The sequence below is a fragment of the Clupea harengus genome, chromosome 5, assembly GCF_900700415.2.
Source record: "Clupea harengus chromosome 5, Ch_v2.0.2, whole genome shotgun sequence".
Classification (NCBI taxonomy): domain Eukaryota; kingdom Metazoa; phylum Chordata; class Actinopteri; order Clupeiformes; family Clupeidae; genus Clupea; species Clupea harengus.
In genome coordinates this window covers 18,436,390-18,451,670 of record NC_045156.1, presented here as the reverse complement: position 1 = coordinate 18,451,670, position 15,281 = coordinate 18,436,390, and the positions used below count along the sequence as shown (strand labels likewise).

Below are 15,281 nucleotides of genomic sequence, written 5' to 3'. Positions count from 1 at the left end.
AAATGGCTTTGTGTCTTTCCTTTACAGACCAGTAAGAGTTCTGAAAACAAAATGAAATAATAAAAGCTGGCACCCATTTCAAACTAACAAACAAATTCGAATAACATGCTAAACAGACACTGAACAGAGACGTGTTGAATTGACCTGCAAATTATCTGGATCTTGAAATGTGGTGTTATTTCATTCTCCAGTTTTCACATCGTCCAAAAAACTCATCAGAAACATGGAGGTGACAGACATGTTTCCCTCCATTCACATTGGTTTGGCTCAACAAAATGATGTTCAACCAGTAGGCTGTTCATTCATGAAAGCTTTGTTATCCACATTTGATGAAAGCAGAAGAGACAATGCATCTAGAAGTAAAAATTCTTCAACAACAGGGACTTGGAATAATACAATATCAGCATTTGGTTGGCAAGTGTGCCCAAGTCTTTAGAGAAACCTTCACACAACCTAAACTTACCAAAACATCTATGGTAACGGTTTATACGGTCACAATTACATGTAACATTTAATTAATGATGCCTTCTTTTTAACGAATCAGCAAGATCTCAGTGACCCTTAATCTTAATATCCAGTCACCTCTATTTCACACCAGGTGGATCTCACTTCATTGGAGCATATCCGCTCACTGCACTGGGGAATCCTTCAGTTACCTCCAATGCTCCGTGACGGGCGCAATTCAGCACTGGCGTTGGGGAGTCAACTACGCACCATAGTCGACTGCAGTAACTTTGCGTAGATTGCCTATATCGACATTTAGCTAGGTTTAGATATTTTACTGTTTGGTGTTTTCTTGCCTACTTACAGAAACTTGATGAGCGAGGCTTTCTTTGTAACGCAATCGCCTGCTGTTGATAGCAACCAGTAATAGCGCGCATGACGGAGCTGCGCCGTGGACTGAGCTGCCACTGTGCCACTGAATGTACAGTACGCGCCGTGTGAGGAAGAGCACATACCTTATACCTTTCCCCTGTTGCGACGGACTATCACGGACAATCGTGACGCACAGCCTGCAATTGAACCATCGCGTAAACTACAGGTGTAAGGACCCTGGGGACGAGGGACTCCGGTCTCTTCTTCAGTCGCTCTCTATCTTCTAAACTCCCCTCCTTATCACTTAGCTGCTCTCAACTGAAGCCAAACAATCAGATTAGATCTGGGTAGCTTTGCAACTGTCCTTAGAAGGTCCTGCTCTACCTTAACGATACTAATGCGCGGATACTGTCAGTTTACACAGCCAGCGAGTACACGGACGGGCGGCGAGCATGTAAAATAATCCACGCAAAAATGGACCAAGGGAAATACTTCTACATCGTCGTTGTGCTTTTGCAAGTACTGGAATTAACATGCGGACAATTCTTCCCAGGTAAGTAAACATAAAGACTCATTTGCTTCCCGTTCTTGCACTTTTCTAGCCTCCCAAGTCATCTGAATGTGTAATCAGAGACGCACAATGGAAAGACAGCCATTGGCGCAATTGTCAGAGTTGGATACTGAAACTTAAATTGACTCTACTTCGCAAATTATAAGATGTACACGAATGCCACGGATAAATTGCCGAAGGTTCATTACTGACCTCCAAAACAGGTTTTACAGGTTGCGTGTTTTAAAAGTAATTTTTCAATGGGCTGATTATCAGTTTACAGATGATGCATTTCGGTTATTATCTTGTCAGAACTCAAACACTATTTAAAACTAACGTATTAACATATCTATGTCCACAGACCTTCCAATGATTCCCACAGTCGTTCAGTTCATCACAGAAAGAGCTGCCCACTGAAAATGAAGCTTGCCTTGTGCAACTCAATTCAGTGGGCCGACCAGACGTTACATCCTTTATATTAAAAACCTTTGAACACTTGCGAAACTAGCAGAAAACTTCTGCATGGATTCTGGCCTAGAAACAAACTAATAGATTTACTCTGTGTCAGGTCATCAAGTGTTTAGTGTAGTCTTATTGGCAGTGTCACTTTCATCTCAACAGAATAAATTGGCCAAAGTAGGCTATGTGAATGAGTGTGGTTTAGGTTTTTACGAACTCAATGAAAGCAATACACGAGGGAGACACGCAAAGCATAAACTGCAAATAAATGGAACATTTCACAGAGTTTAAACAAGCCAAGGGAGTACGTGCGAAATAGGTTGATTGACAAACTAAGGTTGCATACATATGATAAATGAACAGCTGGTGTATGTAAATCTTCACTTCGTCAGTGTCTGCACTAAAAACAACTCCGTGCAGTGTCTTGTGTTAATGAAAAGTCCGTTCGAAAGCGGCAAGCGCATCTCAGAAAGGTCGACCGTTAGGTGGTGCTCTGGCTACACCAAACATGCTCAGAGCGCTCTTAGCGGTCTCGGAACAGGTCGAATTTTTCCAACTGACAGGACTATTGCAAACTAAATGTATTTCGTATCTTCTAAGTTTGGACTTATTGTTAATAACTGTTGTTTTCCATCAACAAATAAATAATGTAATATTGCCGTCGTTAATAATGGGCTATTTAGACAAAAACATAGGGAAAGTGCGCTTATTATTTGTCACATTCTATTTAATTAATAATGACTGGGATAACATCTAACAACCTAAATCTTGCTTTTTATAGTAATATTTCATAATATTCAATTCCAGACTTTTTGGTAACTTGAATTTAAACAAATGTTTCTGTAATTGATGTTTATTGCCTGCATGATAGTCTAAATCTGTAACATGTTATTTCATAGCCTAATGTTAAAAGAAAGAAGATTGGCAGTTAATTCATGATGTGCAAAAAAATAATTGGAACTTGACGGGAGTCGCGTATTGGATGAATGAAAAATGATGTGATGCCGTATTTTACTGCAACTTGCAGTTAGGCCTACATCAATAACAAATAACAAATTATCAAATAATTTGTCCAGGGTTTGTAACTGTGTGCCATCTTAACATACCACACTCCAGACTGGCTCAAGTAAAATCAAATCAGAAAAAAAAGGCACAAAAGAAAAAAGAAAAAGCCAATTGCCTTTCTAGACTGTAACACTGTTGTAAACAGAACGGTAGGCCCTTTAATAAATATTTCTTCGTTGATGTTTTTATTTATATATTTACATTATTTGACTGCTAACAAGCTTGTGATAAAGCCTCCCAGATCTTGACCTTTCTTTACACAGGTTAGGTCATTGTAGTGCTCACATCAACTAATTAAGGTCAAACACCTGTTGAATCAAATGATGCTGCAATGCCCATTTGACCTGAGCCAAATATCTACATGTTGGCTATAGTTTTTAAAGCATGACCACAATTATTGAGTGATTATACAATTAAAATATGCACTCATGGTAAGCAGATTTTCTATTCATTAAGGGATACTTTTGAAGTGCTGGCAAGCAAACAATACTATTTTTTGTATTTAAATGAACAGCATGACAGTTGCCAAGCAGAAGCAAAGGACTTAGTATGCCCCATGCATGACTTGAATTCAAGTAGCAAAGCAAGCCTGTCACTGGGTTGCTCAGGTTTTGTGTTTTAGTATTTGCATTTAGTTGATAATGCTAGTAATAGTAAGGTAATATAATGCCTGTATAATGAAGTGTGTGTGTGTGTTTGGAGAGGAGCACAGACTTTTTCATGTTGCACTGTTAATTATAACAGTTATTATATTTGAATGACATGACATTAGATGCTAGATTTTGCCATGAGTTGTAGAACAGTTACTTCAGTTGGCAATAGTAGAGGACTGAACAGAGGACGCTTTAGGAGGAGAGGCATTCGGTCGCCTCTACCGAGTATACTCCTCTCCAACGTCCGCTCACTTAGCAACAAAATGGATGAACTGTGCCTTCTCATCAGGTCTAGCAGGGACTTTTCCCTTTCTTCCGTTTTGTGCTTCACGGAGACGTGGCTGTGTGGATTAATACCGGACTCTGCGCTGCAGCTGGCAGGCTTCCAACTCTTCAGAGCGGACCGCCACACAGAACTTTCCGGCAAGACGAAAGGTGGAGGAATCTGTTTCTACACTAACAGTGGCTGGTGCAAGGATGTGACAGTGATTCAAGAGTACTGTTCTCCTGATCTGGAATCTTTTTTTATCAACTGTAAACCATTCTACTCCCCCCGTGAGTTCGTTTCATTCATTCTGGTCGGTGTTTACATTCCACCGCAAGCCAACGTGCAGGTTGCACAGCGCATGCTCGCCGACCAGATACTGTGTGTGGAGAGGACTAACCCGGACTCCTTAGTTATTGTCCTCGGCGACTTTAACAAAGGAAATCTCACCCGCGAACTCCCCAAATACAGACAATATATTAAATGCCCGACCAGAGAGGAGAACATTCTGGATCACTGCTACACCACAGTTAGCAGTGCCTATCATGCCGTCCCCCGGGCTGCACTGGGACACTCTGACCACGTCATGGTCCATTTGATCCCTGCATACAGGCAGAAATTAAAACTCTGCAAACCTGTTGTGAGGACATCTAAGCAGTGGACCAGTGAAGCTGTGGAGGATCTTCAGGCGTGCTTGGACTGTACTGATTGGGATGTCTTCAAGACCGCTACCAACAGTCTGGATGAGTACACAGAAGCTGTGACATCATATATCAGCTTCTGTGAGGACAGCTGTTTACCATCACGCACCAGGGTGAGTTATAACAACGACAAACCCTGGTTCACAGCTAAACTCAGAAAGTTAAGGTTGGAGAAGGAAGAGGCATTCAGGAGTGGGGACAGAGACAGGTTTATTGACACAAAATACATGTTTAGCAAGGAGGTGCGAGATGCTAAACGTCTTTACTCTGAGAAACTCCAACACCAGTTCTCAGCCAACGACTCTGCTTCTGTCTGGAAAGGGCTTAGGCAGATAACAAACTTTAAGCCTAGAGCCCCCCACTCCACTAACGACCCACGCCTGGCCAATGACTTGAACGAGTTTTACTGTCGCTTCGAAAGACAATGGGACAGTCCTGATACCATCCCCTGTGACACCACCCACCAGCTCCAGCCCATCAGCTTCACCTTCCCCACCACAACAGAGGCCTACGCCTCTCCACAGCTGCCCACCTCAGAGCACCCCCCCTTCTCCCCCACCACAGTGACGACTCTATCCATTATGGAGAGGGACGTCTTCAGACTCTTTAGGAGACAGAACCCCCGCAAAGCAACCGGGCCAGACTCTGTCTCTCCATCCATCCTAAAGCACTGTGCTGAACAGCTGTCACCGGTGTTTACAGACATTTTTAACTCCTCACTGAAGTCATGCCACGTACCAGCCTGTTTCAAAACCTCGACCATCATCCCCGTCCCCAAAAAAACAAAGATCAGTGGACTTAATGACTACAGACCCGTTGCTCTGACCTCTGTTGTGATGAAGTCATTTGAGCGGCTTGTGTTGCGGCATCTCAAAGCCATCACTGACCCTCTACTGGATCCCCTCCAGTTTGCCTACAGAGCTAACAGGTCTGTAGACGATGCAGTAAACATGGCCCTTCACTCCATCCTCCAGCACCTGGACACCTCAGGAACCTATGCCAGGATCCTGTTTGTGGACTTCAGCTCTGCCTTCAATACTATCATCCCGGCTCTGCTACAGGACAAGCTTCTCCGGCTGAGTGTGCCTGACTCCATCTGCAGGTGGATCACAGACTTCCTGTCTGACCGGAGGCAGCACGTGCGGCTGGGAAAACATGTCTCTGACCCCCGGACCATCAGCACCGGTTCCCCTCAAGGCTGCGTTCTTTCCCCTCTTCTCTTCTCCCTGTACACCAACAGCTGCACCTCCAGTCACCAGTCCGTCAAGCTCCTCAAGTTCGCGGACGACACCACCCTCATTGGGCTCATCTCTGGTGGTGATGAGTCTGCCTACAGGTGGGAGATTGACCATCTGGTGACCTGGTGTGGACAGAACAATCTGGAGCTCAACGCACTGAAAACAGTGGAGATGGTTGTCGATTTCAGGAAGAACCCAGCCCCTCCCAACCCCATCACCCTGAGTGACGCCCCAGTTGACAGTGTGGAGTCCATCCGCTTCCTGGGCACCATCATCTCCCAGGACCTCAAGTGGGAGCTAAACATCATCTCCCTCACCAAAAAGGCACATCAGAGGATGTACTTCCTGCGGCAGCTGAAGAAATTCAACCTGCCAAAGGCAATGATGGTGAACTTTTACACCTCCATCATTGAGTCCATCCTCACCTCCTCCATCACCATCTGGTACGCTGCTGCCACTGCCAAAGACAAAAGCAGACTGCAGCGTGTCATTCGTTCTGCGGAGAAGGTGATTGGCTGCAATTTGCCATCTCTCCAGGATTTGTATGCATCCAGGACCCTGAGGCGTGCAGGGAAGATTATGGCTGATCCCTCCCACCCTGGACACAAACTCCTTGTGCCACTCCCCTCCGGCAGAAGGCTGCGGTCCATCAGGACCAAAACCTCACGCCACCTGAGCAGCTTCTTCCCGTCTGCGGTTGGCCTCATCAACAAGGCCCGGGACCCCCGCCCCCCAACACGGACTCTAATCCCTTTTTTGCACACTCCTGCTGTAACCTAATATGTGTATTGTTTATTGTTTATTGTGTATGTTTATTGTTTGCACCATTGTACCACAAAGAATTCCTCGTAGGTGAAAACCTACTTGGCAGTAAAAACCTTTCTGATTCTGATTCTGATTCTGATTCTGACAGTGGACGGGGCAGATATTTGGTCAAGCTAATGATGGTGTCGGTGTGCGAGAGGGCACAATGTACAGTCTAAGTGCAGTCAATTAGATTCCCATTGGCAGGAAGGAAGGCACACTCTTTCTCTCATCTCTCCTTGTTCTTTGTTCTCCTGTGACACGTGTCACTTTGGATTCTAAAGCCCTCTTTTGAGGCTCCGGTATTGTATTCATAGTGATAGTTCTCATACAGTATCTCTGTGGGGACAGCATGGAAGGGCCGCTGGATTTACGGATTGTTCTATTATTCTGCTGTGGTAGAATAATAGGCCGTTTCAAGAGGTGTCCTTATCATTTGCTTTTGTTCAACAGAGGTTCATTAAAGTATTTTAGTGGAAACAATGTTCTCCTCAAGGAATAGTAGTCAAAGACTGGTGCCCTTGGTGAAACTCTGCCAGTAACAGAACATTTTGAAGATGTAAATATGGGTCTGTTGAAGCGCAGAACCTCTCGAAAATTGAAGCGCAGAACCTCTCCAAAATAATCACCGATAACATCACCAGTTCACCCATTCATTTTCAAAAATCAAAGCATCACTTCATAATCCTCTCCATTCTTCTGGAGTCCAGTACTGACCACATCATCTTCTCTGCTCTGTGTCTTGCTTTCTGTAGTCTGCTTTTGCGCTGCATCTGAGAAGAGGTGCTTAGCTTTTGAAGACTGCCATTCTAACGGGTAATCCGAGAGCTCCTAGACTAGCTGCTAATCCCACACTGCCGCTGTGTCAATCTGCAGGGCCGCCTCCTGTGTGCTCCGGTTGGAGAGATGAGGGGGTGGGTAGGGATGGCACTCACTGGAGGCAGAGAAATAGTGTTGTTTTGGTTGCTCTTAGACTGCCTCCACTTCTAATTTGGAGAGTATTAATGCTGTCATGCTGGATGGCCCTGATATTTTAATATGGCTGGAGACAGTTGGGGCCTGTCACAGCGATCACGACTCCGTCACGGAAATGATGCTGTGGCTCACTGTAGCATGCTTGAGTGGTTGACTGTACCTGTGTAAGGCCGTGTGGGAAAGAGCCAGACTGCTCTTTGCATATGACATAAATATCCAGAGGCAACATTGATATTAGCTAAGAATAACAGTAAGCAGCTGTTGAAAAGTTTCTGAATGTATATTACAGTATGTGGAAGGTGTTTTTGGAAGGTGCCATTAAGTTGTACTCAAATTTGTTAATCCAAAATGTTTAGTTGGGATTTAAGTTTGTTTACCATTTATGAACTTTTTGTGAGGGAATACCATGGAATCAAATGTGAAAATGCCAGTAGGTTTTCAATCAAGTTGAATAGAGTTGTGGCAAGCTCATCCATTTGTGTCTACTGCTCCATGATCGAACACTCTCCAAATAAGACTCTCTCCAACAAAGGTACTTTGAAGAATGAGATGAAGGTAGAGGAAGATAGATCAATAAAAGTAGGGAAAAGGGGGGAGGAGGGCGGTCAAAAACCTCATGATGGGTGACCGTTTACAGTTGTGTGTAAAATTAAACCGTGTTCCTTTGGCCTCAGGGCAAAAATTGTGTTCCAGTTAGTTTGAAGTTTGTGCGAAAATATAAGAGTGGCAACTCCATAGATAACATCTCAAATCATGTATTAAAGAGATCTCTTCTTTTATGCTTCGGATCTTTATTTTTCTTATCATTCATATTATTACTCTCATGTGTGTCCAGTTGATGTTGAGTAAATGGGGAGTGGAAGTAGACACCCAGACCCAGAGGCTGTAAAAGAGAAGCACAAGACAGAGCATTATACTGTGCTAAGGCATGTATTTGTGCTCCGGTAGACACTTGTTTAGTAACTCTTACCTGTCTAAATCCAACTCCCCACCGACACACATGTCCAATCCTTTCACCAGCTAGCCAGACAGGCAGGGTTCTCAGTCCTCGCATACATGGGACTGTGACTGATGCATGGTTGGTGTTATAGGTCCTGATGTAGATGTAATGGGTCAAAAGTTCATGCTGGAATCCTTCTTCTCCTTGTCCTGGTATATGTGGTGTCACGCCATGCCTGTGTGTCCGGTTGATGGTGAGTAAATGGGGAAAGGAGGAAGACAGATGGACCCCTAGACTGTAAAGGAGAAGCACAGGACACAAAGCATTATACTGCGTTTGTGGCAGTGAGACTTGTCAAATGGACACCTACTCAGTAACTCCTACCTGTCTAATTCCAAATCCCCACTGACACACAGTTGCTGTTCTATCATCCTCTTAGTGTGCACAGATTTATATGCCTGGTAGCATAGGTGGTGTGACTTCTGATGTGATGCTGAGCATGTACTTGTGGTTAAATGGGTGCTTGTTTAGTAACTCTTACCTGTCTAAATCCAACTCCCCACTGACACACAGTTCCATTTCTATCATCCTTTGGCCAAACCTAGAGTGCTAGTGCACTCTTAGCGTGCACAGATTTATGCCTGGTAGCATCGATGACGCGGCTTTTGATGTGGGTGAAATAGCCAGAAAGTGCCACTTCTTTTCCTGTTATGCTGGGTCCTTTACATTATCGTGCTGGTATTAGTAGTGACGGCTTTGCCTGTGTGTCCAGTTGATGGTGAGTAAATGGGGAGAGGAAGCAGACAGACGGACCCCTCGACTGTAAAGGAGAAGCACAGGACACAAAGCATTATTCTGTGCTTGGGCATGTATATGTGGTTAAATTGGTGCTTGTTTAGTAACTCTTACCTGTCTAAATCCAACTCCCCGCTGACACACAGTTCCATTTCTATCCTCCTCTGGCCAAACCTAGAGGGGCAGTGCACTCTTACTGTGCCCAGGTGTATGCCTTACTGTGCATCGATGGAGTTTGGGGCCTCTGATGCTGATCTGGTGCCAACTCTTCTGCTGTTATGCTGGCATCCTTCTACTTTTTGCGCTGGTATCAGCGTACGTGTGTGTCAATTGATGGTGAGTACATGGGGACTGGAAGTAGAGAGATGGCCCCTGTGACTGTAAAGAAGACCAGGACAGACAGTTATTAGTGTGTTTGGGGTGCTGAGGCGTATTTTTGTGGTCATTCAGTGCCCTAAATGCACTGAATGAACTATATTTGGAGCTTGTTGGACTGTTGAACTCAGACCTGTCTAAATCCAAATCCCCGCTGACACAGTGCCTCAGCACTCACTGAAGAACCACTCTGTTGGCATCCATGGGCTGGCGCCTCCTGAGGCGGAAGGTGCGGGCCGATGGCAAGGCCAGAGTGATGAGTCGTCTGCACGTGATGAGTCGTCTGTGGCCACTTTCCTCGGCATTGCGTTTCAAAGTCTCCAGTGAAATTACGCGTTCAAAGACGACGTCTTGCACGTCACCCAGGCCGAACCTCGACGAGCCCTGGCTGGTGGCTGCCCACTGCTGCGACTTTCTCAAGACGGACAGGATCGCATGAGTTGGGTTGCTATCCCAGGCAGTTTTGAGTGGTATTCTGGCTGCGTTCTGGGATGTTCTGATTCGCTGTTGAGCACCAATAGCACAGACCATAGATGCGTTCTGGTTCAGTGCAGGGAACTTGGTGGATTTGTCAACCCTCTTGCGTTTGGGTGCCATTTGTGGTCTCTTGGATAGAAGACGTGGCTTTGGGCTGTACTGGACCTGTAAGGGTTGCGGGGCCGGTGGAGGCTGTGGTGGCTGTGGCACAAAGCTTGCCTGAGGCTGACTCAAAAGGGCACTAATGCTCACCAAATTGTCAACATTGAAGCAAACACGTTCACTCGTGTTCACTATAATATACCTAAGATCAGTATACCCTCCAACTGGATAGCCATGATTGGCCCCTTCTCTTGGTGCTGTGGGCTTTGGTGGTGGAACCGGCACCAGAGGAACGGTTCTGGATGGCTCCCTTTCACCGATAACCTGTCCCATGGTTGTATTAGTGGGACAGCAGTTCTGTATGTCACAGCGATCAGTATACCCTCCAACTGGATAGCCATGATTGGCCCCTTCTCTTGGTGCTGTGGGCTTTGGTGGTGGAACCGGCACCAGAGGAACGGTTCTGGATGGCTCCCTTTCACCGATAACCTGTCCCATGGTTGTATTAGTGGGACAGCAGTTCTGTATGTCACAGCGATCAGTATACCCTCCAACTGGATAGCCATGATTGGCCCCCCCTCTTGGTGCTGTGGGCTTTGGTGGTGGAACCGGCACCAGAGGAACGGTTCTGGATGGCTCCCTTTCACCGATAACCTGTCCCATGGTTGTATTAGTGGGACAGCAGTTCTGTATGTCACGGCGATCAGTATACCCTCCAACTGGATAGCCATGATTGGCCCCCACTCTTGGTGCTGTATTAGTGGGAAAGCAGTTTTGTATGTCACGGCGATGCTTTCCCGTCTTTGGGCGCTTGGGTCTACTGATCTCTTTGGGCCTTGTAGCCGCAGGAGGAGGCTGTGGTTTTGGTGGGATGATGTCTCTCCTTTTTGGCCTCTGGCCCGTGCACTGTGTCAGGTCAAACATGCTGCCAGAGGTGCCCGCCTGAATCAAACGTACAACTGGCGCTGCGGCGCACCTGAGGCTTCTTCCAGGTGCCCTGCCCATTGTCGGGGCACGTGGTGTAACTGTTGCCCTCAGTTCAGTCGTATTGAACCCATTCCTTGCCAGAGGCAGCGCTCCATGAGACATGGCGGTTGTTGCATGAAGCCTGGGAAAGACCAGCTTTGGTTTGGTTTGACGAGGGCCGTTGTATTTTGGGCGAACATCTGCCGCAGGGAGGCTGTCCCGTTGAACACACTGTGGGAAACGTGTTCCATGAGGCTCGCTAGAGGGTTGACTACGCCTGGATGAATTGTCTTTGGGTGGAACAGGCACTTTCTTATTAGGAAAGACGCCCCTTTCTGTATTTTCTCTGTCTCTCATGGTGATACCATTGAAAGATGGAAGCACAGAGTAGCTGTTTCAGGTGAAATAAATGAAAACAGGTTAAACGGATGTTGTCAAATATGCTATGGAGCAAGAATTTTGATCTTTGAAGGTATTAAGGTATATACAGAATATGTGTTCTAAAACACACTGAGGTCATTGCAGCTGAAAGATAGCCTAATATTTCAGTAAATAGAAGTATGACAGATATTGCAACAAGCAAATGCTATTCCTTGACTAAATAATCCATACTTAGTTCAAATAAGTAGCCTAGGCTATATTTCCATCTTGTAAAACAGTCTATTCAAAAGTATCTAGTATCAATATATAGTATCTATACTTAAAATCAAGTATATATTAGGCTTTAGGCAGATATAGTCTTTTCATGGTTAGGTATTTTAAAGAGTTGTTTGAAACTTACATTACCTGAAATTGAAAAGGCTGCTCTATTCAGATTTTGGAGGTAATAAATTAAATATTTAGGAAAAATAATCTGACTCTCCCACAACCATTGTGAATCTCCCGTCTAAGAAAATACTGTCATATCGCCACAATTTATAACAATTCTGACGATTACGTCAAAGCATCGCGTTGTGGCCCATTATGACGCAGCTCTTATTCTGCCAACTCGAAAATTAACGTCAAAATTCCATTACCTGTCGCTGTGTGTTCAGCTGTGATTGTGCCAGGCCAGCCATATTACAGTTTTAAGATTTTTTGTTACACCGTCTCTTCACAGATCTTAGACTACTATTCTAACCGCAAGACAGCAGAACCATTTCATGTCTCACAGGGGCGGTAGTAATTCAGCTCCGTGTGTAATTAACGATTTTATAGCTGACCCATCTTTTTTCGCCAACACAACGTTATCAACTCGAATGAAAGGCCTAATCATTGGTTTATTGTTTAAATGTTAACCTAAGACTATGATTGCACTTTCCTTAAATATATTAGTTTCTAAACAAAAATAACAACATAACTATAACTGATATTAACATCAACAACAGCAATAATAATAATAATAATAATAATAATGGTGATGATGATGCTACATTAGATATCCAATTAATAAATTGCTAAATTAGTGATAGTAAGTAATAGTGAATTAAGAAATAAGCAAGAACTTATTGAACCTATGTTTCAAGCAAAGGCATGTGAATTGAAGTGAGCGAGGCTCTGTGTCCATCATTCCTAGTATGGCAACATAAACTCATTGTGTGGTCTGCATTTTTATGCACTTAAAAAAACACAGATTTTATACTGAAGCTGGACAGGAATATAGGGGTAACAGCTGAAGCTCAATGGTTTGATTAAAACCGACAGAGTTGAGCAGGTTCTGAAAAGTTGGTGTGTTTCCATGGTTGTTGTCAGACACATAGAGGGCTCCCTTGAGGGAAAAAATGCTAAAGATCTGGATCCATAGATAAAGGTCAGATCTGAGGATTTTCAGTCACGATGTTAAACAAATACAAAATCTGGGGAATTGAGATTAATGGAACTCATAAACAAAACAAGTCCTTGTGACAGTTGTCACAATCACACAAGGAACCTTGCGTGAAGCAAACCAATGACATCTTCAAATTGAAAGTATGACTCAATCACAAACGGGATATTCAGAGGGCTCCCATGGGGGGATGAGGTGAGGAGGGGGGAGAGGGGGCAGGAAAAAGAGGAAAAGATAAACAGAGCCAGGGTTCAGGGAGGTGAAACACATGATAGGTTGGACCGCTTGCGGGGCTGTCTAGCTGAAGTTAATGGATTTCACACACACGCCTGCCTACTGTGCGGCACAAAACTATTTCCAATCAGCCCATTAGAAACAGTTCGGCCTGTAATTGTGCCCATACACCCCCCCCCCCCCCCCTTATCATTTCCCCCTTGTGTTGCCTGGTTGCTGCGGAGTGGGGTCCTTTGACATGCTGTCACTCAAGCCTCTGTTTAGTATTCCACTGGGTCTTCCCTAGCTGGGCCCTGCGTTTGCCGTGTCACTGGCTGGAGAGTTATTGCCAGAGGTCTGCTTATCTGCATGGCTGTGTCACCTAATCCCGAGCACTTATTCTATTTGCTTGACTAAATGACAGCTTAATACAGGACCAGGCCTCGTGCTACTGAAGATGCTAAAGAGCACCTCTGTTGAAACTCCATTTTCCAGTCACACACAAGATAGGGAGGGTGAAAGAGAGACAGACCGAGAGAGAGAGACAGAGAGAGGGTGACTTTTATAAGAAATCCTGCAACAAGACCTTGGAGTTGCCTGGAGAATTTAATCCCCCACCCAAATCCCCCAGTCCTTTGAGATCATAGCACTCATTTGCTGCGGTTCCTTTAAGTTCAATTTAAGATCCCCCCCTGTCTGAATCTCTGATCCTAATAGTTTTATAATACCAACGAATTCATCATTTAACACAATTTTATTTGCAGAGGGCTTTCACTTTAAAACCTACTTCTTTCTTCCAAATATTTCCAAATATGAAATCTATAAGGAATCCAAAAGCATTCCTTTAAAAACATAGATCAACTACACTAGTGTTATGGAATCATATGTAACTAATCTGTGCAAATGCACTTCAGTCAAAGTCTGTATTTTTAGACAACTTTTGCCTTGCTGAGAAGAACTGTAATTGTTTCCCCCATCATGCCCCTGAGGACCAGGAGTGCTCTTTCTCCTCCTGCTCTGAGCCAGTGCTGTCGTCATCCTCCCTCCCACGCAGACAGAGGCTCGTCAGAAAACAGAGGTGTCTGGGGGTTTTAATAGGTGATAAAAAGAAATGATATTTTTTCATTGTGGGCTGCACCAGATTTACAGGACCTGCCACCCCCTTGAAAGATTCATAAAGGCGGGAGAGGCAGGGGGCACTGCACACTAACCTGGGAATTGGCAGGGCACAGAAGGAGATAAGCAGTCATTTGCTGCAACACATTGGCCACTGCAATCCATGTCACAAGGTAGCTCCAGTCTTCTGCAGTCTAATGGACATGACTTGGAGATGCTGCATAACACAACACAACAACGCAACACAACACAACACAACACAACAACGCAACACAACACAACACAACACAACACAACAACACAATGCAACGCAACACAACGCAACACAACACAACACAACACAACACAACACAACACAACACAACACAACACAACACAACAACGCAACACAACACATGCTGTGACTTTGTGACTGTGCCATATGTCATATCAACTCCATGATATAACCCCGTCACTTGATACACATTCTCTTTACCAAGAAGCCACTGAGCAAGGACTTCTCTACCGCTAAAGTCAGCATCAGTAGCCACTGATGAATTTGTCCTTGTTAGTGCGGATATACATATAACCTATACTCTAGTCATATATGTGCAGCGGAGAGGCAGTGTAGACTGCACCCATTTCAAGGTCCCTTGATGCTCAAACTCAGTGGTGTCTCTTTGTCTCTGCCATGCAGACTGTCTGATACAGTAGCTAATCTGATGGGCCATCACATCCCTGTCAGACTCAAGTCAGATCTGTCAGATCTGAGTCGCAGCTATTTACAAGTCAGTATGGGAAGACTGGCAGTTTGAAGGAAGCTGCACTTTGCGGTAACTTATCAGTCTGCTTCTCTGCCTGGTCCATTGAGGCATGTGGCGTAGTTCTTTTCATGGAAGCAGAAAGGATGCTGTGCCAACCACCAAATATGAATACGCAAATATGGCGCAGGCTAATTTACCACCAACAGTATAAGAGCTGTGTAGAG

General features: G+C 44.8%; 1 protein-coding gene across 11 annotated transcripts in view; it reads left to right on the top strand.

Moving 5' to 3' along the window:
* The first annotated feature begins 418 nt into the window (after positions 1 to 418).
* Positions 419 to 15,281, top strand: part of ptprt (protein tyrosine phosphatase receptor type T) — a 205,525-nt gene continuing 190,662 nt past the window's right edge. For 7 of the 11 annotated variants that reach the window (XM_031567968.2, XM_031567967.2, XM_031567969.2 and 4 more), the window contains exon 1: positions 420 to 1,369. In XM_031567968.2, coding sequence (XP_031423828.1) covers positions 1,291 to 1,369 — 79 coding nt within the window. In that variant the 5' untranslated portion in view covers positions 420 to 1,290. Of the gene's footprint in view, positions 1,370 to 15,281 lie in introns of all 11 variants that reach the window. The other 4 variants (XM_031567962.2, XM_031567961.2, XM_031567959.2 and 1 more) reach the window with 1 other exon arrangement.